The sequence below is a fragment of the Elephantulus edwardii genome, unplaced genomic scaffold (assembly GCF_000299155.1).
Source record: "Elephantulus edwardii isolate Elephantulus edwardi_28Jun2011 unplaced genomic scaffold, EleEdw1.0 scaffold00025, whole genome shotgun sequence".
NCBI classification, from domain to species: domain Eukaryota; kingdom Metazoa; phylum Chordata; class Mammalia; order Macroscelidea; family Macroscelididae; genus Elephantulus; species Elephantulus edwardii.
In genome coordinates, this window is record NW_006399775.1 from 16,081,036 (window position 1) to 16,103,955 (window position 22,920).

At 35.1% G+C, this 22,920-nt stretch overlaps 1 protein-coding gene and 1 pseudogene across 5 annotated transcripts in view; one reads left to right on the plus strand and one right to left on the minus strand.

The window, feature by feature from the left end:
• Positions 1–22,920, plus strand: part of LOC102853403 (chromosome unknown open reading frame, human C11orf30) — a 98,245-nt gene that overhangs the window by 52,451 nt on the left and 22,874 nt on the right. For all 5 annotated transcript variants that reach the window (XM_006882869.1, XM_006882870.1, XM_006882866.1 and 2 more), the window contains 5 exons: positions 6,630–6,779; positions 9,293–9,463; positions 15,615–15,751; positions 18,087–18,260; positions 21,818–22,016. In XM_006882869.1, coding sequence (XP_006882931.1) covers positions 6,630–6,779; positions 9,293–9,463; positions 15,615–15,751; positions 18,087–18,260; positions 21,818–22,016 — 831 coding nt within the window. The remainder of the gene's footprint in view (positions 1–6,629; positions 6,780–9,292; positions 9,464–15,614; positions 15,752–18,086; positions 18,261–21,817; positions 22,017–22,920) is intronic.
• Positions 3,884–5,337, minus strand: LOC102874781 (annotated as a pseudogene).

The following is a 22,920-nucleotide window of genomic DNA, read 5'->3' on the forward strand; positions in this document are numbered from 1 at the left end:
CTGCTAGTTGGTATAGATTTACTTCCATATACATTTTCTTAAGCACCAAAGTCTTTCTAATATGTAATTTGAGACTCTCCTTTTAGAAATATTTAAGTATAGGGAGAATTAGGGATTGGGAATAGAAAAGGATGAAAAACAGCTTATGGAACAAAAAGAGTTTTTTCCTAATAAAATTTCAGAAGCAATAAAAAGTCACTGAAGCAAACCCAAATTTTAGAACTATGCTCCCGGAGCTAATTGGAGTTAGAATTGGCAGTGGAACAGTTGGTTTAGAGACCTTGTGTTTTAGAACTAGTATTGTGAGGTAGACATAAAGGTATTAATTTGGCAGTTTTTCAAACCATCTCCAGTAAAATGGGAACTCAGAGGTTGAGTCAGTAACTATGGGTCATAACATCATAAGGATATTTAATTGAAAGACAAAGAAGATATAGGGAAATGAAAAAGCCTTATAACATGCTTAATATATCCATAAGCTGCTGCTTGGAAGAAAGAAGGGCAGCCTCTTCCCATGTACATAGCAACATCTGAAAACCTACTGGAGGGTCAGCTGTGAGTAGGTTCCAACTAAATGTCAATAAATTTGAGAGTTATTTTTTTTTTTTTGGTTTTTGTTTTTTCTTTTTATCTTTTTAGAGAGTTATTTTTTTAAAAATAAAACAAAATGAATTTGAAATCCTTTCAGTGAAACAATAGGGATGAGAGAGCCTGAAAAATTTCTAGTAAAATAGTATGTTGTTGTACTATAGAGCCAGAACTGACACACAGCTGACCCTCCATGGGGTTTTCAGAGGCAGTTAATCACAAGGGAGGAGACTGCCCACCCTTCTCCCATGGAGCCACTGGTAGCCTGGAACCGCTTGCTTTCTGGATTGCAGCGCAGTTTCTTACCACTAGACCACCAGAGCTCCAAAACGGTATATTAAGTTATATTAATATTGCACAATTTATTATGGCCAATATAAGCCATGTGGCCTAATCTTTTTTGGTATTGTTTGGGTTCTGTTTTGATCTATGTAAAAATACTGTTAAAAACTTTTCTAGATTTATTCAAACCTCAATGTTCTGTGTTTTTCTAATCCATGTTAAGATCCTCAGTTTCAGAGTTGCCGACCATTAATACTTTTAGAAATCTTAAACAACATAGTTTAGAAAAGGAGTGTGTCATTAACCAAATATCAGTAATGGGACTGGGTTTTGTTCACAAATGTGGTTTTTGATGAAATTAAATTTATTTGGCCTTTTTCTATTATGAATCATACTTTTGGTGTCAAGTCTATTCTTAGTCCTAGGACTTGGTGATTTTCCCCTACATTTTTCTCTCTAAGTTTTATATTTAAATATGTGGCCTCTTGTGTGTTTCTATATAAGATGTAATATTTGGGTTAAGTTTTCTTTCATTTTTTTTTAATATAGGTTCTAGACTGCTTCTAGCACAATTTGTTGAAAAGGCTGTTTTTCTTTTTTAAGTTATGTTTGCCTGTTGGTAAAAATATCAGTTGGGAATATTTGTATCAGTATATTTCAAGGTGTTGGCTTCGGTGTCACTGTTCGGTTTTTCTGTCTCTCTGTCAAGACCACATTGTTTTAAGTGCTGAAACTAAGACAGGCTTGGAAGCAGGATTGGCATCTACTGCCTAAACAACATGCCTTTGGAAACACTATGAATATTAGAGAAATGATCATGGAACAGGGTTCTGATCGTTTTTTATAGGGTTGCTATGAGTTGTGCTTGACTCGACTGCACTTAACAACAAACAGCTATAATTAAGCCCATTGTTGTATTTCAGTATCCCAAAAGCAACTTTCAGGTTTTTTTTTCCTCATATTATCATCAGTCCTCTATCATTGGATGTCATATTTTTCTTTTTTTTGGATGCCACATATTTAGAAATGTTACATCTTCCTGGTAGACTGATTTTTATCATTTTCTTTTTTTAAAATTATGTTCTAACCTCAGCAAGGCTCTTCCCATTTGCCTTATTCCCCTATTCTCTCTTATAAACTATATAACTGAAAGTTTTGGTCTGTTCTTCATTAAATCCCTGAGTCTTTTCCCATTACCTTCCACCACAACCTCCATTGTTTTTAAGAATGCCCTTAATTTTGAACTTCTCTGTTATAAAGGTTGTAGCCTGAGGGAGTTATGCTGCTAACACTGAGTCTGTGCCACTTTGGTGGTTTGAGTCCTCCAGCATCTTGATGTGAGTAAGATAGATAATCTTCTATGTGATTTACAGTGTCAGAAACTCTGTGTAGGGTCAGCTATGGATCGTTCTGACTTAACAGCAGTGAATGAGTAATCTCTGTTGTAAATGATGTTAATTCCTCTGGCAGTTCAGGATGGGGAAATGGCAGGTGTCTTTTTGAATGAAACCCCGCACTTTGGAATTGGAGCACTTTTAGGATTGAGGTTAGCAGTCAGAGGTTCTCTTGGTTGATCTTTCCTTTCATGGAATCATTGCCACTTGGGCCAAAGTTATCAAGACTTCAGGATTTGCACTGTTAGCATATCCAAGATAGAGCCTCACTTTTGTAGATAGGGGCCTAATGGAAAAGAGAAACACCTACCTCTTGGGTGTACTTCACTAGGGCTTAGCCTTAGCAACAGGTGGCCTGGAGTTAAAAGAGAAATGATGAAGTCTTGTTCTTTTTTTTTTTAACTTTTTTTTTTATTGTATTATTTTTACATGTACCGTCAAATCAGATCTGACTGGTACAGGAGGAGCTTGCCCCCTCCTTCTCCAGCAGAGCATCTGGTGGATTTGAACTGCATACCTCTGGGATTGCAGTGCAGTGTCTTGCCACTTGAAGTCTTGTTCTTCTTAGGAAAAAATCCTTCTTATTGAAACTGCTAAACAATAGATAAACTACTCCCCAAATTTCCTTTCAGTTAAGTGTTACTACTAGTTAGCATAACACTTTTATATTTGGGAAGTCAGTGTATCAGATATAACATTATTGTTGTTGATATGTGCCATCAGGTTGCCTGTGACTCTTGCGACCCTAAATACAACAGCTCTAAAGCCAGCTATATCCTGAGCCAGTCTGAGTTTGACACATCTGGCACCATTATTCCAGTTTACTGTGTCAGTCTGTCTCATCTGGGGTCTTCCTTTCTGGTGCTGTCCCTCCACTCTTCTAAGCTTGCACTTCTCCAAGGATTGGCGCTTCTGGCCATATAGCCAAAGTATGTGAGACAGAGCTTCAAAATCCTAGCCTCCAAGGAAAAACTTGGTTTCACCCTCTCCAAGACAGACCTGCTTGTTCTTTTGGTGGTCCTTGGTATGTTCAAGACTCTTCTCCAGCACTGCAATTCAAAAACATCAATTCTTCTTCTGTCATCCCTAGTCATTGTCCAGCTCTCTGATGTATAGTGAGTAATGATGATGACCATGGCCTGGGTCAGGTGCACTTTAGTCTCTAGATTGATGTTGCACCATAGTACTCTGATGGCAGATTTTCCTTAATGCAATTCACCTTTTGATTTCCTGCCTCCTGGTGCCAAGAGTGTTGATTGTGGAGCTGAGCAAGCTGGGCTTTTTTTAGCAGGCTTAGTTTTGTTTTTTAAGTGGGGTTTTTTAGTGTTAGAGAGACCTGTTTAATATAGACACTCAAGGCCTAGGGAGAGTGGGGAGTGCTCAGGCAGGGAGTGTGAGTAGCCTGCAAGCCTATAACTTGGCTTCAGGAGGGGACATTAGGCAGTGGTAGTGGTGTGTTTGTTGGCTCAGACAACCCAAGGGGAGTGCTAAGAGGGTGGCTTAGATAATATAAGCCCACTAGAGGATCCAAAGGCCAACCCTTGAGAAGGTACCCAAGCCAGGTGATTAGTGTCCAGGCCCAGGAGCCGACTCAGGGTCTGCTTGGGCTCTCATAGACTCTACTGGGTGGCATAACTGGAAGCCTCCTCAAGCTGCAGCTGGGACTGGATGCATGTTTGCCAGTTGGACTCGAGCAGCTCCTGGAGGTGGGTGTGGAGAGGGTCGTTCCTTTCCTCCAGATGGTTCAAAAAGAGTTTATTTGTTTCAATAGGGAGTAGATGGCAGAATATTTTGCTTCTCCAGAGCTGTCTTCCTTGCCTTCTACACTCACCTCCACAGTCATGCTCACGTCCTGGTTGGGGCCAACGTTGCAGCCTTAGGCACAGCAAGTGCCTCATGAAGATGGAACCGTGATGGTGAAGGCCAGAGCCGCACAGGCAGAAATTGTTAACAATCTCTTCTCCATCTCTCATTGTTTTTAAGAATGGGGGAAATCATAATATCAACATTCTTTTTTTTAAATTTTTTTTATTAATTTAATGAAAGTTTACAGAGACCTAGGGTTTCCAGTCATTCATTGTTGCACTTTTCTCCCTGTTCACCCCTCCCCCCCAAATCACTCTTCTTGAAAAGAAAAAGGAAAACTCTTTCATTGTTATTCAATCCCTCCCCCCCAAGTTCACTTCACTATACAGCCTTCACTCTGGACTTCTGTCATGACAATAATACCCAATCATATATCCTTTTTAAACAGTTCTCTCCCTCATCTGTTAAAATGCAATATATATCATTCCTCCCCTCCTTTTCTGTCTTCCCTCAATGGTGATGTCAGTCCTGCTTTATAACGGTGGCCCTATGCAATATTTGTCCATCTGTGACTGAGATATTTCACTCAACATGTCCTCCAGGGTCATCCATTTTGCATAATATTTCATGAGTTCCTTGTTTTTCAATGCAGTGTAGGATTCCATTGTGTGAATATACTACAGCTTCTCTATCCATTCGTTTCTTGATGGGCACTTGGGTTGTTTCCAGCTCTTTGCAATTGCAAACAAAGCCACAATAAACATGGGTGTGCATATATCTCCTTGGGTGGCGGTGGTGGATTTTTTAGGGTAAATTCCCAGCAGTGGAACTGCTGAGTCAAATGGTATTTCGATTTCCAACTTTTTGAGAAAGCGCCATACAGCCTTCCATAGTGGTTGCACCATTTTACACTGCCACCAACAGTGAATAATATCAACATTCTTAACACATATTTTTTGCACTCTGAAATCCTGTGATCTTGACTCTAGAGTTCAGTCTTCAGCTCAGTGAACTAGCAAAGGGGAGGAGAGAGCAGTCTTGTTTTTTAGTACTACAGACTCAATTTTTTTTCTTTTTTTTTTTTTCTGGCAGTGTAGTCGGTAGGGGGTTGCACTGTTAACCCAAAGGTGGCACCTTTCGGACAGTTCTAATCCATCAGTGACTCCAAGAGAGAAAGATGAAAGTGGCCTCCCATGCTATTCAGAGCCTCTGAAAACTCACTGGAGACTCGGCTGTGAGGCTTTTCCATCTGGACACTCAAGGGCATGAGTGAGATTTTTTTTAAAAAAGTTTTTTTTGGGTGGAGTTCTGTGTAAACGTTAATTCATTTATTCTTCCACCCATTCCTATAAAAGAATAAAATATAATGTTTTCTGGAATAAATAAAATATAATACTTTGTGGAATAAATAATATATTCTACTATACAAGAATAAAATTAAATTTTAGGGGGTCTCAGGAGAACCAGTGTCTGAGTGTCCCTGTGACCTTTATCACCTTGCCTGCTGTGATAGTGCATAGATTTTATTGAATAGCGATTTTTCCATTTGCTATTTACCCTTGAGTCACAGAGAATAAGTAACTTCCCGTATTATGCCATAATTCTAGCTTTTTTGTTGATTATAAGAAGTTTAACGGTATATAAAACTACCAGGTAAGTGAATTTGTCTACTTCCTAGTGTTTTAATCTAAATCTTTTTTTAAAAAAATTAATAATACAGTTCTGTTTTTTTATAGCAAAATATCCTATCCCATAATTATTTAACTGAAATTAATCTTAGGCAGTGGGGGTAGGACATGTTGGCAGTTTTTCTTCCTTAATCATCAGTCATTAAAAATAATACTTAAATTAGCAGTTTGCATTTCATTTTTAGCAAGTTAATGTGGCAAATGTAACATTTAAATTCACATTTTAAAAGTATAAAATATGCCCCAACATTGGCATGCTAACACTTTTTTCTTGTTGTTGTACATTGCTGTCAAGTTCTTGTCCGTGCATATTTTATGATATTATTGTTTTATAGGTCCTTTATTTTATATTTGACAAAGTGAGTGAAAGTATTTTTAAAGAAGGCAACTTAAAGATTTCAGAAAGAATTTTTGCTCTTTATTAATTTTGGCACCTTTTATAATATAAGAGGTTATAGAAAATCTTGGTTCAAACTAGAAGTATATATTACTGTCTATTAATATAGATAATAATTATGGGTTTTTTCCTACTTCCTATCTTTGTCCCTTTATCCTAAGTGTTTGCTTGTGCCAGATTGTTTATTTACCTATAAAAGTTGAGGTCCCGTGGTTAATTTTAGATTTTATTTGATTTGAAATCATAGATACAGACACAAATTGTTTTTCTAAACATTTTATTAGTAGGTTTTTATTTCCTAAAATGAGAGAAATTTAGGGAAGAGAAGTTTGAAGAATAAAAGGTTAAAGAGTTTTATCATATGGAAAAAGCAGGCATATATAAATGTGTGAGACTACTGCCCTCTTGGGTAAATGTTAAGGGACATGTTTTTAAAAATAACGTGTACTGAGATTTATTATTCTTCTTTCAAAGGTGTTAAAATCATCACACAACAGGTTCAACCAAGTAAAATCTTACCCAAACCAGTGACGGCAACTCTACCCACCAGTAGTAATTCCCCTATAATGGTGGTTAGCAGTAACGGTGCAATTATGACAACAAAACTGGTAACCACTCCTACTGGTAAGTTTTCTTAAACATCACTCCATTTCTTCATCATACATTCATCAAGCACTTTTGCTACACCACTAATATGCTTGATATTGAGAACAGAAAAATGAATGTGCCAATTCTTCAAAAAGGTCTTTATTGTCTCTTCCCTCTCCAGTTGAAATTAGCTGTCTTTTTTCTTTGTTGGGATTTTTTGGGGTTGGTTTTTTTTTTTTTAAATTAACTGTCTTTTTATTCTTTCCGTGAGCTTCTGTTCCTTTCCTTTTTAATACTTACTACAGTTTCTAATTACATAGCTAATTGTTGGTTTGTTCAGTGTTCTCCTTGTTAGGTCGTAAGTGCTATGAGGACAAGAGACAATATGTTTTATTCACCACATACGTATAGAACTGGTGCTTAGTATTAATTTGTTCAGTAAATGAAACATGGTCTCAGCCTACAGGGCAAGGACTCAACCTCTAATGAGACTGAGAGTCTGTATTACCTTATTGTGCAATAGATGTAACAGCCTGTGGGAAGCACAGGATGCCATGTATTCAGATGAGAGAGCAACCAGCCTGTGCTTAAGAAAGTGATGTTCTACAGCATTTTGAATTGGACTACCCTTTAGGATTTTGAACAAGTTATTTCAGCTCTGTAAATCCTTTCCCTTGTTTCTTTAAATGGGATAATACCTATGATATCAAAATATATGAAATTAAATCATACATCTAATGTATGATTTAATTGAGCACAATGCTCAATAACTATTAGTGTTCTTTTTTTTAATTTTTTTATTAGTGTTCTTTTAATTGTAATTCTTTTTTGTGTGTGTTTGTGTGTTTCAGACTTTATTTAACAATAGGTAGTTAATTGTAATTCTTAACACACTTTTTGATGAAGACCGTTATTTAGATGACACAATTTGAATAGTGTAAAAATGATGTGTGTCTTAGTTTTATAAACTATCATTTATTCCCTGATATGTACAGTGCAATATGGTATTCAAATAACATTTCCTTACACATTATTATCTACATTTTCATTAGCTGGGGCAATGCATACTGCCCTTGAACTATCCTTCTTGTCTGGCTTCAAGGTACCTGGGCATGCAAAGGGAGTTGCTTCTCCCATCCACAACACTGACCTACATTTGGGCTGTGGCAGCCTCACACATGGCTGTCTGTATAGTCCTCTGCCCACCCCTCTCTGTCTCAGCCATAGTAAAACTAGGTGAAGATTGACTACCCTGTTGCTTTAAGGCCCAGAAACAACCTGTTCCAGAGCAATCACACATTTTCATTTACTTGTTTCCTGATTACAAGGGTATGATAATCCATTACTTCTTAACCTGGTTTATACCTTCATTATACAAATATGATTAAAAAAATAAAATTTTCTTATTATTGAATGAAACTAAATGAAACTGAAATTACTCCTGGAAATGTCACTTTTGAGACATATGTGTTATATGTGTGAGTATACTGTACTAGAAATTTTCATGTCATTTTACCATTTCCCTCCATTAGATATGTACATATGATACACTTACAGGGTGTGCTACTTGCAAAAACAATACAGGATTTTACTCTTATCTTCTCTTCCCCCTTTATTTTGATTAGTGATGATATTTTTTAAAATATATAACTTGTTGAAAGCACTGTTTATTCCTTCAGTTTATTAAAAAATGCTATTATAGTAGCCTTTGATTCTAATTATCAGTATCATGACAAAAATAATATCAGGTGCTATCATTCTTATTTTTTCTCATTCTTCCTCAAACTAATAATATTTAGTTTTATAACTTAATGACTTTGTAAAATACTATATGAGGCTCCTCTGGTTAATTTTTAATTCTTATTTAGGAAAAGAAACAAATCTGAGAAATAATAGTGTAAAAATCTGTTCAGAAATGTGAAGGAAACTATTCTAACAGGTCAATTAAAGCTGAGGAAATCTGTAACTAGAGAACTGCTTACACTGAAAAGAAATATTCTTGACAACTCAATTTTAATCTCTAGTAAAGTGATGGAATAGCCTTTTAAAAGATGGAAATATATTTTGAAAGTAGCAGAGTGTAAAGCAGTAAAAGTTTATAAAATTTTACTGAAATAATATTGCCTTATTTGCTGAATCTTGAAATTGGGTTTGGCACCAATATAGCATTATATAGCAGAAGCAGAGTCCTGAAATCTGTATCAGACAAAAAGCGGAAATGCTCTGGCAGGAAAGATGATTAAGTTTCTTTTGGCTTAAAACTAGTGGAAGAAGTGAACAGAGTTAGCTATACTTTTTCTTGGGTTAGTAATTTGATGCAACACATCACAAATTTTTATGTGTACACTTAATTCAAATCATCTTGGCAGTGGTTCTTGCTATGTACATTGAAAACTGACAGTGTAAGTGTAAGTAATGGCTTGACACCATGAACTTCCATATTCAAGTTAAAGTGGTGTAGATTTCATTGAATTATAGTTAATCTGAGCAAATCGTCATCCTTTTCTTAAAAAAATGACGTTTTTCTTTTGGATTTTCTCTTTTTATAGGCACACAGGCAACCTATACTCGACCCACAGTGAGCCCATCCATAGGTCGAATGGCGGCAACTCCTGGAGCTGCAACTTATGTGAAAACTACCAGTGGTAGCATCATTACTGTAGTACCCAAATCATTAGCTACCCTGGGGGGCAAGATAATTAGCAGTAATATAGTTTCTGGTAGGTATATCTGAAATATGTAAAAATTATAGTTGACCTTCAGTGAAAGGGAAAAACATATTTCACTATTGAAGAATTCCATTTGATTTTAGTTTCCTGGTTAGGAATCTAAAGCTTATCATCATTCTTTATGTTTGCAATCAAGTATAGGGTTTTAAATGTAAAGTTTTTAGTTCTTGTATTGAATAGTCACATAATTTTTGTTAATTTCAGATTGAAAGAACATTGGATTCTTTCTAATCTGAATGAAGATATGTTTCGTTTGTATACTTCCCCCCAAATAGTCTCCATATGCCATCACTTTTATGCTTCATATCATTTGAGGTAGTGACTGTCTTTCCCAGTTACAGATGAAGATTGATTTGCATTTGGAGCTATAACCTTAACTTGTCCAAGGCCACATAAGCCAAATATTGAAAGAATTAGTGTTTGTTTAGCTAAATATGTTTGAGGAAACATGTACCATAATTCACTTTTCTAATGTCACTTTAACTTATTAAAGATAAATATCTTTATTTGCTTTCACCATTTATATTAACACTTCACCTAAAAAAATATTTTTACTCATGACAATAAAGGCTAACTATCTACCTATTTATTGGTATTTTAGGACTTTACCTGGTTTTTATTGGCTCATTAATTTCTATAGTATTTTGGCTGTGAGTGTGAAGTGGAATGTTAACATAGCTTCTATTTTCATTGATTGTTGTTTTTTTTAATAAAATGGTGTAAATAATCTCTGATCAAATAAGGCCTATGAATTTGGAATGTGTCTATCAGTTTTGTAGACTAGCCATACTTTGCATACCCCAGGTGAGTAAAGTTAAGGAATTGAAATTTCTGGCAGTAATTTGATGTTGCTGATTACTTAGGGAGTGAAAGGGGAGGGGGAAAAAAGCAAAGCAGAGTTTGGTATTGGCATAAAGGACTGTATTTAAAGCTGTTAATTTTGGCTCTACTTTTAAGTGTAAGTGAGAAAATCTAATGTTTGCCAGGCAGAGGAGGGTGAAACCAGTAGGGAAAGAATCACCATATTCCAGATTTTAAGAGGATATTTTAAAGAACACAGTTAAAACTCAAATTATATTTTTATTACTTGACAATGTCTTTAAATAGTAGAGTGCACTTAATAAAAAAATTTTTTTTAAAATGATCATACTTTTCATTGGTTGGTAGCATTTTATGACCTTCAGGGATTTTCTTATATGAATTCATACTTAACATATGGCTTAAATGAATGTCTTGATGTCATGAGGCCTCTGTTCCCATATTTTATTACCTATTGTACCAGATTAGAGCAATATAAAACACATTTTCCTAAAAGCAAAGAGGTAATCTACATGTATATGTGTTAACTAGTTTTATACTTAAATATCAAGAAATTAATGTTTTGTTGCTATTTCAAGTCTCTTGGGTATGCATGAAAAGAATTCTTAATGCTTTTTCAACACTTTCAGGATACACTTGGCACATAGTTCAAACAACTTGATTCGTTTCATGGAGCTCATTATGGCTTTATCACTGGGTCTCTGTTTGACACTTTATTCCAAAGAACTCTCATTTCTAATTATTCTAAATGACCCCTTATGTTTTATATTAATAGTCTTTATAAAGATAGTCCTCTTAGTTTTGTTTGAGTCCCTCTTTGTTTATTTATAGTAAACTGCTAACGACGACTGGATGAACTGAGTTTTCTGTTTCTTCGTTTAACAGATTGTAGAGTCTCTCCTAGCTCCAAAGAAGTGCTTTTCTTAAAATACACTCAACCATCAAGCTTCAAAAGTAGAATTTATTGTAGTAAAACTTCTTCCCTCATTATGGAAAATACAGAACGATAAAATAAAAATCTGCTATTTTTAGTACCCAGGGAAATGTGTTTAAAATTAGAAGTATTTTTCATCATTTAAAATATATTTGTTTACTTAAATATACTTAAGAAATTAAATGGGGATTTAACATAACAAATGTTTCTCCATTTTTGTTTATATAATATTAATACCTATAATTTCTCCATGACTTTCATTGTATTTTAAGCTAACTTCCATTAGTACCCGTACAATGTGTTGTGCCCTGATTCATTAATTTTGTTATTTTTTAATGTTGTGGTATAAATGATCTTGTAATTGAGATCATTATATATACATTTAATGGTTTTACTTCTAATGTATAAATCCCTTGAAGGCAAGATAATGCTTCTCAAGTACAGTATAGAAAGATCAAGTTTCTATTTTAAACAGAATAAGGAATTAAGGGGTGACTTCATCTTTGCAGTTTTTTAAATTCATATTTTATAACCTGCTTTTTTTGTGTAGTGAGACATACAGCTCTATGCACATGCATGTATGGGCACTTGTGTATGTACGAGCTTGTGCTTTATTGGGAGTTGAAAATCATGATCATTTAGATCTTTCAGAGATTAACTCGTTGTCCAGCTCTATAAAGGGCTTTGGCAGGGCTTGATTGACTTTTTAAAAAATCTTTCATAATGTCCAGTCACATAGCTGGTGTTTGTATACCTTCTTATTCTTTCATCCACTTGTTCTATAAGCAGAGAAACTTAAAACATTATTTTCTGTTCCTTTTCCTCTACAAGTGAACAAGATTGCCAGGATGGTTTAAGAATTTATGAATAATAAAACCTAACCATTTGTATTCTTTAAACCTACCTACTGGAACTAGAATATTATTATAGTGATAGCTGTCTTTTCAAACAGGAATCCCTAGAAGATCTAAGTGTCATAGCCCATTATGATCCAAATGTGACCATATATTTGCACTCTTTCTGTCCTAACCTCTTGTACATGAAGATTATATAGATAATTAGATGATAAAGACTATAGAGAGTGTTGCTATGACACATAAATATGTTACTGAAACACATTCTGTGTCCTAAAAGAATGCTAAGCAGATGAATTAGTACACTTTATTGTACTAAAATTACATGTTGAATGCTATGAAAGTATAGAGGACCTTTTTCTATGAATAATTTTTTTTTCTTTGCTAGAATATCGTTATCTCCTGAGACTTAGAAACATGCTTATTGGAATCAGACTTAAAATTGATAGTTCTAGTAATTAAATATATTTTCTTTTAATATAACACTAGATTTTAGTATTCTTGTACTATACCGTTTTCTACTCTTTTCTAACTTTATTCTCCCATTTTGTTAAGCTGGTGAACATGCTTTTCAGCTGTCAAGTAATTAACAGATGTCTATAATAGAAAGGACTATTTCAGTATATATAAATATAATTAACTTGTTAATATTCATCAAAAAAGTGATCTTTCTACTTTTATGTAATGTTAAGATATGATTTACATTTCCATGAGATCATTTTTTTAGTGCTTACTTTCTAAAAATACCTTTTTTATGAGGCTTTTATGTCCAAAGTGGTATATACAGCCAGTTACATATGAAGGATTGGAGTTAATTTAAAAGTTACATTGGTAGAAGTGAATAATGGGAAGCTTGGTTTTGTGGCTGTTAAGGGCTTCCTTATTCAGAGATTACGAATAAAGATAAAAAGAGTTTTGAGGCTAGTTCATAGAAAAAAGTTCTTTTTAATGCAGTTTCTGACTGTATTATCTTTGATTGACAAGCCACTGGATGATGGCAAATATACTTTCTTTGATAGTAGATAGTATAAAAATTAACATATAACTAGAGTGTTCTGGTGGCCTAGTGTCAAGAAGCTGCCCTGCAGTCCCAAAGGCACATGTTTCCAATCTACTATCCACTCTGCAGGAAAAGGATGGACAGTCTTGGCCCATGCGATTAACTGCCTGTGAAAACCCACACCACAAGTTCAGCTATCAGTCATTTCACAACAATATGAGTATTCTCTGAGCAATCTTACTGTAAAGCTCTTAAAAACAATGATAAAGTTTTCTTGTGAAAAAGCATATAATCTGTTTAATTTCATTTTAAGGAATATAATCAGTGATGCTTTTCTTGAGTGTGTACTCTTAGACTCTGCTATTTGGTAGATAATATAGGAATTGAACACCCACCCATTGCCATCAAGTCAAGTCTGACCCATAATGACCCTCCAATGAGTTTCCTATGCTTTAAATCTTTATTGGAGGAGATTGTTTATCTTCCACAGAGTGGCTAGTGGATTTCAGCCACTAACCTTTTGGTTAGCAGTTTGACAGCCTTTTACTCCAGCACCAGGAAAAGGATGTAACAGGTGTAGGTTGCTATTTTCATTTGCTTCCTCTGCATCTGAAAATTGAACAGCTAATAAAGATGACAGAAGAAGAATTGATGCTTTCGAATTTTGGTGTTGGAGAAAAGTCATGGATATTCTGTGATCTGTCAAAAGAACAAGCAAATCTGTCTTAGAAGAAGTGCAACCAGGGTGCTCCTTAGAGGCAAGAATGGTGAAACTTCTCACATATTTTGGACATATTTTCAAAAGACACTGGTCCTTGAAAAAGACCTCATACTAGGTAAACTGGAAGGTTAGAGAAAGAGAGAAGGTCCTTCAGCAATATGAATTGACACAGTGAGTATAACAAAGGGCTTGAACATATCAGAGATGGTGAGGCTGGTGCAGTACAGGACAAGATTCAGATCTGTTGTTTGTGGGGTCTCTGTGAGTTAGAGTTGACTTGACAGCACATACCAATGACAACATGCCTACTGTTGTAGACAGAAGAAATGACTAGGACAATGTGGTAGTGAGACTAGCATTCTCAAAGACCACTGTGGGAACCAGCCCATTGAAGGAGAGGTGAATATTGGCTAATCAATGAAAATTAAAGTCTGCCAGTACTTAAGAAACTAGGCAGAGGTGTTTAGTCTTTATATGGTAGGTTATGAGGATTTGTCGTGATAAAGTTGCTTGTTAGATTAGATATATGTTGTGGGGTCTTCACCTCATTGTCATTGAGTCCGAACCCTCTGTTGGATTCCAAAGGCTATAAATTGTACCACGAGATCGCCCAATGTCTTCCACAAAACCACTGGTGGATTCAAACCACCAGAGAGATGCAGCCTTTGGGTTAGTAGTACAACTCTCTGTGGTATAGGACAGGAGCAAATAAAATCAAATTGGTAAATTGAGAGTCAGATCATAGAGGATTTGAAACCTAAGAGAGAAAGTTGCCATTAGATAGTATAGTAATTAGAGAAGGTTTTTTACTAATTTGATGAGTTTGGATTTTTTTACATGATAAAATTATTTCCTTAAGGATATTTTACATGACAAAACCAGCAGAGCTATTTACATGGTAGTAAAACTTGAAATAGGGAGATGGTCTGGAAGCAAAAGAGCATTAAGGCTTAGCTATTGAACTAGCATTGTTAAATTTTGAGAGAAAATCCATGTTCATTGACAGGCTGGGTTCTTTTACTGAGTAAGTGACAAACACTGAGGAATCCCTGACATAACAACCCAAAGTTTAGAGCTCATTTGGCTTACATTTGCTGAGGATTACAGGAGTGAAGCAAAGTTATTTGTACCAGGACCTCTGACTTAGACAATAAAAGTAAAATGGGAAATGTTTGATAGGTAGAATAGGAGAAAATTGTGAGGATATAGGGAAGAGGACATTATGTTTGGGTTAATAAAGAATGATCTTAATGACTGAAAATCAGACTGGAGTATAAATTAAGTTTTCATATTTAGATCATTGTGGGTTACAAAAGCACACATTGATTCTATGGCATGATCACATTAAAGTTAAAGTGCTTAGTCTTTTTTAATAAAAAAATACACAGCTGTTTCTTTTTATATAAATATTTGTGTTTTGATATTTAGCTACTTACTGTTTTTTTCATAAAAATTTTTCCAAGATACAATATTAGGTTTAAAAAAAGTAATATATGATAGAGATTCTGGTTATTTTTGCTCAATCCAGAAAAGAATGTTGATGGGGAAATTGATGTTTTTAGATTCTGAGTTTGAAATAGAAGTCCTCAGGTTTCAAAAAGATGACTGCTTTAAGAGTCAGTATCTAATATAGCTTCACTCTGGAAGAACGTGTAACTTTCTATTCCATACCTTCACTTCATCCTCATGGCAGCCTCCACATCGTCATCTCAGAATGCCATTGACTACATGTGCTAGTTGTGTCCAACATCAGCAGAAATAACCAAACATCACCAGTCCTTAACTCAGGCCTCCTTTTCTCCCCCTTCCCTAAGGAACAACTACCAAAATCACTACCATTCCAATGACTTCCAAGCCCAACGTGATTGTTGTGCAAAAGACGACAGGAAAAGGAACGACCATTCAAGGCCTCCCGGGCAAAAATGTTGTCACAACATTGCTAAATGCTGGAGTAAGTAAGAGCTTAAACTGCAGACTCAAGGATCCACTGAGGATTGTAAAGCCTAACTATACAAATACTTGCTTAAAGAGTTCAGAACCCCACAATGGCCAGAAGGGCTTGATTTTACCACAGGTGTGATGTAATAACTACCAATACACAACCTCCTGATGCCATTTCCACAGTAACTTCTCAAACATGCTGCTTATACCTGGGATGCTTGTAACCATGATTTCTATGCTTAGCTTGGTTCCAAGTGGAGAAGTTCACTGACATAACTGCATGGAGAGCCCTGTTAAAGGACAGTTCTGTTCTTGCTGTGGCCAGCATCTTTGAACCCATAAAAATGAACACACAAAAATCAAGTAAATGATTGATTCAGTTATAGTTCTGAAGACATTGGAGCCATGGTAGTTAAGATAATTGGAATAAGATAAACATGCTTTGTTTCTCAATATTGGAGTAATTTGACTTTAGATAATTTATTCTAGCTCTTTAAATTCCTCATTAGAATTTTGGAGGTGATACAGCTACCAATAAAGGTTGCTCAGTAACAACTGTTTGAAGAATGCTTAGAGAGGCTTTCTTCAATGAATAGTTATTATTTGTTGTATTTAACTGTTAAAGCTTGGGAATGTCCCTACTTTGCCTGATTTGTTAGAACATAGAGTGTTTTATTTAAGTAGATGTCATTAAAACTTCTTAGGCCATCACATTTTCTACAATGTTGGTAGGGATTTAGATTAAATTTTTCAATATGTAGTAGGGAAATTTGGATTTTTTTTATCCTGAGTTCACTCGGTAAGCAAAAGTGAAGGCAGGGTTAGAATTCAGATATAAAGAACCATTTATAGGGTGGTTTATAATTCTATAGAATTTGATATGTGAGAGCCAACCAAAATAGAACCTATTGCTATTGAATCAATTCCCTTCTGATGGCCCTCCCATCAGATTTCTGAGGCTGTAATTCTTGACAGGAAGAGACCTTTTGGTTAGCAGCCCAACAAGTAACATACTGTGGCACCAGAAAGGAGATGCTCTTTAGGGTGACAGTGACTGAGTCTTGTGTACTCAAGTGATTATATCTATCTAACGTTTATGCACTTGTGCTAACTTACTGTTCCCCTTTGTTTGTCTCCCCTCTCTGCCCCACACATTGGAACAGCTTTTTAAAACTAGCTTACTCATAGCCTTTGAATGCCACATCATACTTGGATAGGACCCATTTAATAGATAGGTGTTTTCACTGGCAAACTGTTGGTTATTGTTGAATGAACTAGAGCTCTTTCTAAAATATTAGAGCAATCACAAGACTGGCATCTTCTTATTTCCTACAGATAAATACCATAGATAGTCAGATTTAAGATGTTTATAAATGCCTTTAGCTTCACTGTTATTCCTCTTTACCATCTTACCTAAGTTTAAATGGTTACCTGCCTAGATGATGATGGTGATGCTAAAACGGAAAAAAAGCAAACCAATCTAATAAGATAAATATTTCTGATCCTTTAATTTCCTTTTTAATTTTGTAGATTTAAATATATAATTTTAATTTTAATAAGTGAAATTTATTTTTACTATTAAAATTTATTTTAGAATTCAAATTTATTTTTATTAAGTTTAAATAAAAAGTCTGAGTTTGTGAATGACCACCCAGTGATACTTAAAACGGGTCTAGTTAATGGACTACAGTGATATTAGTAACATACTAATAGTGAAATATGAGAAAGCATCTTAAGATTTTTTTCATACTTTTCCACATGACCTTGGAAAGAATTTTTTTATCTTTGCCGAGTTCTTCTCTTCCCCAGACATTTCCATGGAGACATTCCATTGTAATAGCCTTATGATTTCATATTTGGGGAATTCAGGAATTAATATTGTATGCATTTAGCTATTACACAATAATATTTTTTACTGAATAACTTCATTTACAGAAAATTAGAAAATAAGGATTAAAGTGTGTGTAGAGGTAGGGAGGAGACCTGTAATTCCAATTCTTAGAGGTAATTATTAATGTTTTAGTGTATAGTCTTAACAGAATTTTCTCACTTTAATATATGTATTGTATGAATTAGATCATATAATAATTATTCTCAAATTAAGTAACCTTTTAAAATTCACTTATTAGGAAATTTTTTTTTAATAGAAAATTGCTCCAGATGAATTTTGAGGCCATTTTAACCATGTTTAGGATTTTTGATCACCTGGAAGCATTGTACTTTGTCATGTAATCATGTAGTCTCTTTTTCTTTCATCCTGGTGAAACCAGTCTGTGATTTTTAAGTGAAATGTGTCTTCTCTGAGTTTACATAAACTTCTTACCTAATGATTAACTTCCATCTAGGGAGAAAAGACTATTCAAACAGTGCCAACAGGAGCAAAACCAGCCATCATCACTGCTACAAGACCCATCACCAAAATGATTGTAACTCAGCCAAAAGGCATAGGTTCCACAGTTCAACCAGCAGCTAAAATCATCCCAACAAAAATTGTGTATGGTCAGCAAGGGAAGACACAAGTAAGCTATAAGATCTGGTGATTTTTCTTGACTTTCATGTTTTATAATTTTTTTTTAATTTCCAGGAAGAAATAATAATAATAATAAGAATCTTTCTTAATATATCAAGTTATTAAGATTTAGAATTAAGTGTGCATTTATTTTTTAATTTTTTAAAATTAATTTTAATGAAAGTTTACAGACACTTAGGGTTTCCAGTCATTCATTCTTGCATTTTTCTCCCTGCCTACCCTCTTCCCCCAATTCACGCTTCTCCTTGAAAAGTGAAAGAAAAACTCTTTTATTGTTATGTAATCCCTCCCCATAAGTCCACTCCACTGTTGTAACCTTCATTCTGGACTTCTGTAATGACAATAATACCCATTCATATATCCCTTTTAAACAGTTCTTTCCCTCATCTGTTTCAATGCAGTATACATTATTTCTCACCTCCTTTTTTGTCTTCCCTCAACCCTGATGTCAGTCCCTTTTTACAACAGTGGCCCTATGCTGTATTTGTCCTTCTGTGACTGAGATATTTCACTCAGGATAATGTCCTCTAGGGTCATCCATTTTGCATAATATTTCATGAGGGTTTTTTTCAACATTCAACACTGCATAGTATTCCATTGTGTGAATATACCAGAGCTTCTCTATCCATTCGTTTGTTGATGGACACTTGGTTTGTTTCCATCTCTTTGCTATTGTGAACAAAGCCACAATAAACATGGGTGTGCAAGGTTTGCATTTATTTAATTTCAAAACCTATGCTTATCTCGTTAGCACTTTTCTGAGTATTTAAATACTTTGATCATACCGTCAGCAACAGGGAGGTATTCCCCCCGTTTAGAGTAGATTTTGCTGAAAGTGTGTGTTATTTGAGAATAGATGGTTAAGGGAGGGTGGTAATTATTCAGAATCTTTGAAAGAAAAGCGTTTACTTTTTATAAGCCAACATAGCCTTTAAAAGCATGTTAGCTATAAAATCTTCACTTGAATCCTTAATTATGGAGACACTGTAGATCTGTTAGTTTTTAACCAACAGAAAAAGTAAAGGAACTTCTGAAAACTTTACTTGGGAGTTTGAGGGCAGGATTTAATCTTTTTTTGCTTCTTATTAGTTGTTGCTAGGTGCTTTCAAGCTTGCCTACTGTCTGTTTTGCAAGGATTTAACCACGTTCCTGAGAATAGCAAATTAAACCATGTCAATGAAATTTAGAAATTCTAAGAATCATATCCTAGAATTTTTATAAAAAAATCTTAAGTTTATGCATCTAAAAATGTACATAATGTGATCAGAAATAAGATGCCTGTCTATGTTGCTTATTGGTAATTTTTTAAAATGTCATTTTCTCTATTGTATATTTAAGTCACAGTATAGCACATATTTTCATTCTTAAATTCATGGGATTGAGAGATTTAGCAGAGTCTGAAAAAATTTAGAATGTTATATATAACCAAAATAAAAGTGGATTGTTGGTGAGTTAACATTTTTCTTCTATATATGTGTTTGAAATCAACTACAGCAGTGCTAATTTTGAAATGAAATTGTCTAATTTGAATGTTTTCTTTTATTTCACTTCTTTCATTGCTTATTATTTCAATCTTTGCTAAGTTGTTGATCCACTACACATTCCATACTGTTACCTAATTGTCCATAATTGCTTTCTATATCAGTATTCCTTAGAGTTTGCTTCAAAGATGATTTCAGTCCCAACCAAGGTTACTTTAGACAGGGGTGTCAATCAAGAATTTAATTTGAAAAAAAAATCATTTGATTGCTAATAAAAACAAACGTCATGAAAATGCCTTAAGCAAATTAGTTTTATTTTTATTATGCTAAAGCCTGATGAGTAATGTTGTTGTTATGTGCCGTCCAGTCGTTTGCGACTCATAGCGACCCTATGTACAACAGCCCTAAACCGTGCTCTATCCTGTGCCAATCGCATTGCCTCTGACAAACCCATCCCAAGTCCCCCAGTCACTGAATCAATCCACCTCATAGAGGGTCTTCCCCTCCTGCGCTGTCCCTCTACTCTACCCAGCATGATGTTCCTCTCTAAAGACCTATCTCTCCTTATAACATGTCCAAAGTATGTCAGACGAAGCCCCAGAATCCTTGCCTCCAAGGAGCAGCCTGGTTTAATCCTCTCTAGGATGAATCTGTTTGTTTTCTTGGCAGTCCATGGTACATTCAATACTCTTCTCCAGCACCACAGCTCAAAGGCGTCAATTCTCCTTCTATCCTCCCTAGTCATTGTCCAACTCTCTGATGCATAACAAGTGATTGCAAAAACCATAGCCTGTATCAGGCAGACCTTAGTCTCCAGAGAGACACCGTTGCTCTTGAGTACTTGAGAGAGGTCACTAACCACAGACTTTCCCATGCCTTAAACAAATTAGAATTTTACTTTTATTATGCTAATGAAAGCAGTTAACTCGTTGTTGCTGTGAAGCCGAACACTGTGACACTGATGCTTCAAATGCAAGAGTGTTTACCCATGGTGGACAGTGTTTGGTGAAGCTCCCCGATTAAAATAAGCTTGGAAGTAGGAGTGGCATCCACTTCCACAATAGCTTGCCTCTGGAAACATTGTGAACCTGGAGAAAGGATGAAAGTTATACAGGAAGTATCCAAGATTTTCTCCTGTGACTCGACAGCACTTAACAACAACAGCAATGAAAGGAAGTTCAGAAAGAGTCATTCCTAAGCTGACATTTTGGCTCAGAAATTCCTTAAGAAGTCTAGACCCCTTGTAGCTTTCTGTTTTGCCATTGATAACCTGTAGCTGTAATTTTATTACACCTTTTACAAATTGTAAAATGACAAAATCAGTTATAAAGAAACCAAACCTACTGCCATTACGCGAGCTCCAACTCATAGTGACACCCTCCACTGAGTTTCCAAGACGGAAAATCTTTTTAAGAGACTATCTTTTCCCCTGAAGAGGAGTTGCTGCACTTGAATTGCCAAGTTTTCAGTTAGACACTGATTACATACTATATCATCAGGGCTCTCTAAAAGCAAGGGGTTTTTTTTTTTTTTTTTTTTTACAATATATTTTATTACAACAGAGAAGGGGCATTTTTAAAAAAAATTTTTTAAACTTTTTTTTATATTTTATTATTTTTTGTGTGTATCATCATGTCGGATCATATCGGATCTGACTGGTACCAGAGGAGATTGCCCCTACTTCTCTAGCAGAGCATCTGGTGGATTTGAGCTACGTACCTCTGAGATTGCAGTGCAGCTTCTTGCCACTAGGCCACCAGAGCTCCCTCAAGTCAGGGGCATTTTGTGTAAACAACAAAACAAATATAGGGGATTGGCTCTTGTCAGAATCATTGTAGCTGCCATCTAACATGCACCACTTAAAAAGTTATATATGGCTTAACTGTAATTTTTACATTGATTGAATTAGTCCTCTTGAATAGTACTGTGCCTAAGACTTGGTAAAAGAACAGAATGTCGATTTCCACATCTGGAAAATACTAGTTCGTAGTTCATGAATTCCAAGTTTAGCATTTTAGATAATACTCTAAAATGTCACTTGAATCTATTTCTTTGTTTCTTCTAGGTTCTTATTAAACCCAAACCAGTGACATTTCAAGCTACAGTTGTTAGTGAACAAACAAGGCAGCTTGTAACAGAAACATTACAACAAGCATCCAGGGTAGCAGAGGCTGGTAATTCATCTACACAAGAGGGAAAAGAAGAACCACAGAGTTATATAGATAGTAGTTCTTCTTCTACAGAGTCCTCCCAAAGTTCTCAAGGTAAGATCCATTTTACTTCTGATTTACAGAATTACTACTGACTTAGTGCCCTGGTGCTAAAATAAAAGTTTCTTGTAGGGACTTCAGAACAAACTATTATGTTTTAATTTGTTGATTCCCCCCATTCTTTTGTTCATTCTTTTGATTTATTTGGTATTAAATCAGTGAGTGAAATGTTCTTTTTGGTAATATTGCATGGCTTAATGTTCACAGATTAATTGGTAAGTTTTAGATGATTTTGTTAAGTAGGGACTGTTTAGATAGAGCCATGATTACAAATAAGATGATAATACTCATAATTCTGCATAAATGTTTGGTTTAAGTAAGTTAGGGGAAGATAGATGTATAAAAAAAAGTGAGTACAGCCTTAGTAGTTGTTAGCCTTTTTTTTTTTTTTTTTAGTTGTTAGCCTTTTGAAGTGGTTGTTACTGACCTGAGCAACAAGGTGGCCTGAAAGTGGGCTGACCATACATTTCAGTATGTATGGAACAGTGCATATCTGTTGTGCTAACATCATTTTTGATGGCCCCCCCTTTTAACTCATTGGGATCGTTGACAGGAGAGAGCTGTAAAACAAGACTCTCCAACTAAAAAGCTTTTTGTCCTCAGTACTATTTTAATCATGTCATTCTTTTGGGAAAAACTTTTCTTGACATAAAACTGATGTTCGTAGGCACTGATATCAACAAATCTTGTATTTGTGTTACTTATCTTAACTCCCTTATCAGGTGATTTTATCTTTTGCTTATGTGTTCTGATACATCTAAGCAAAACTTGTTTCTCTTCCCTTGCTCATTTCTTTTGTCACTCTCTTTTCCTTCTCCTATTTCCTCTTCCACCTCCTCTTCTGTGGAGTGCTTTGTTACCCTTTCCTATAGTTCTTCACATTATGCAAACAATAATA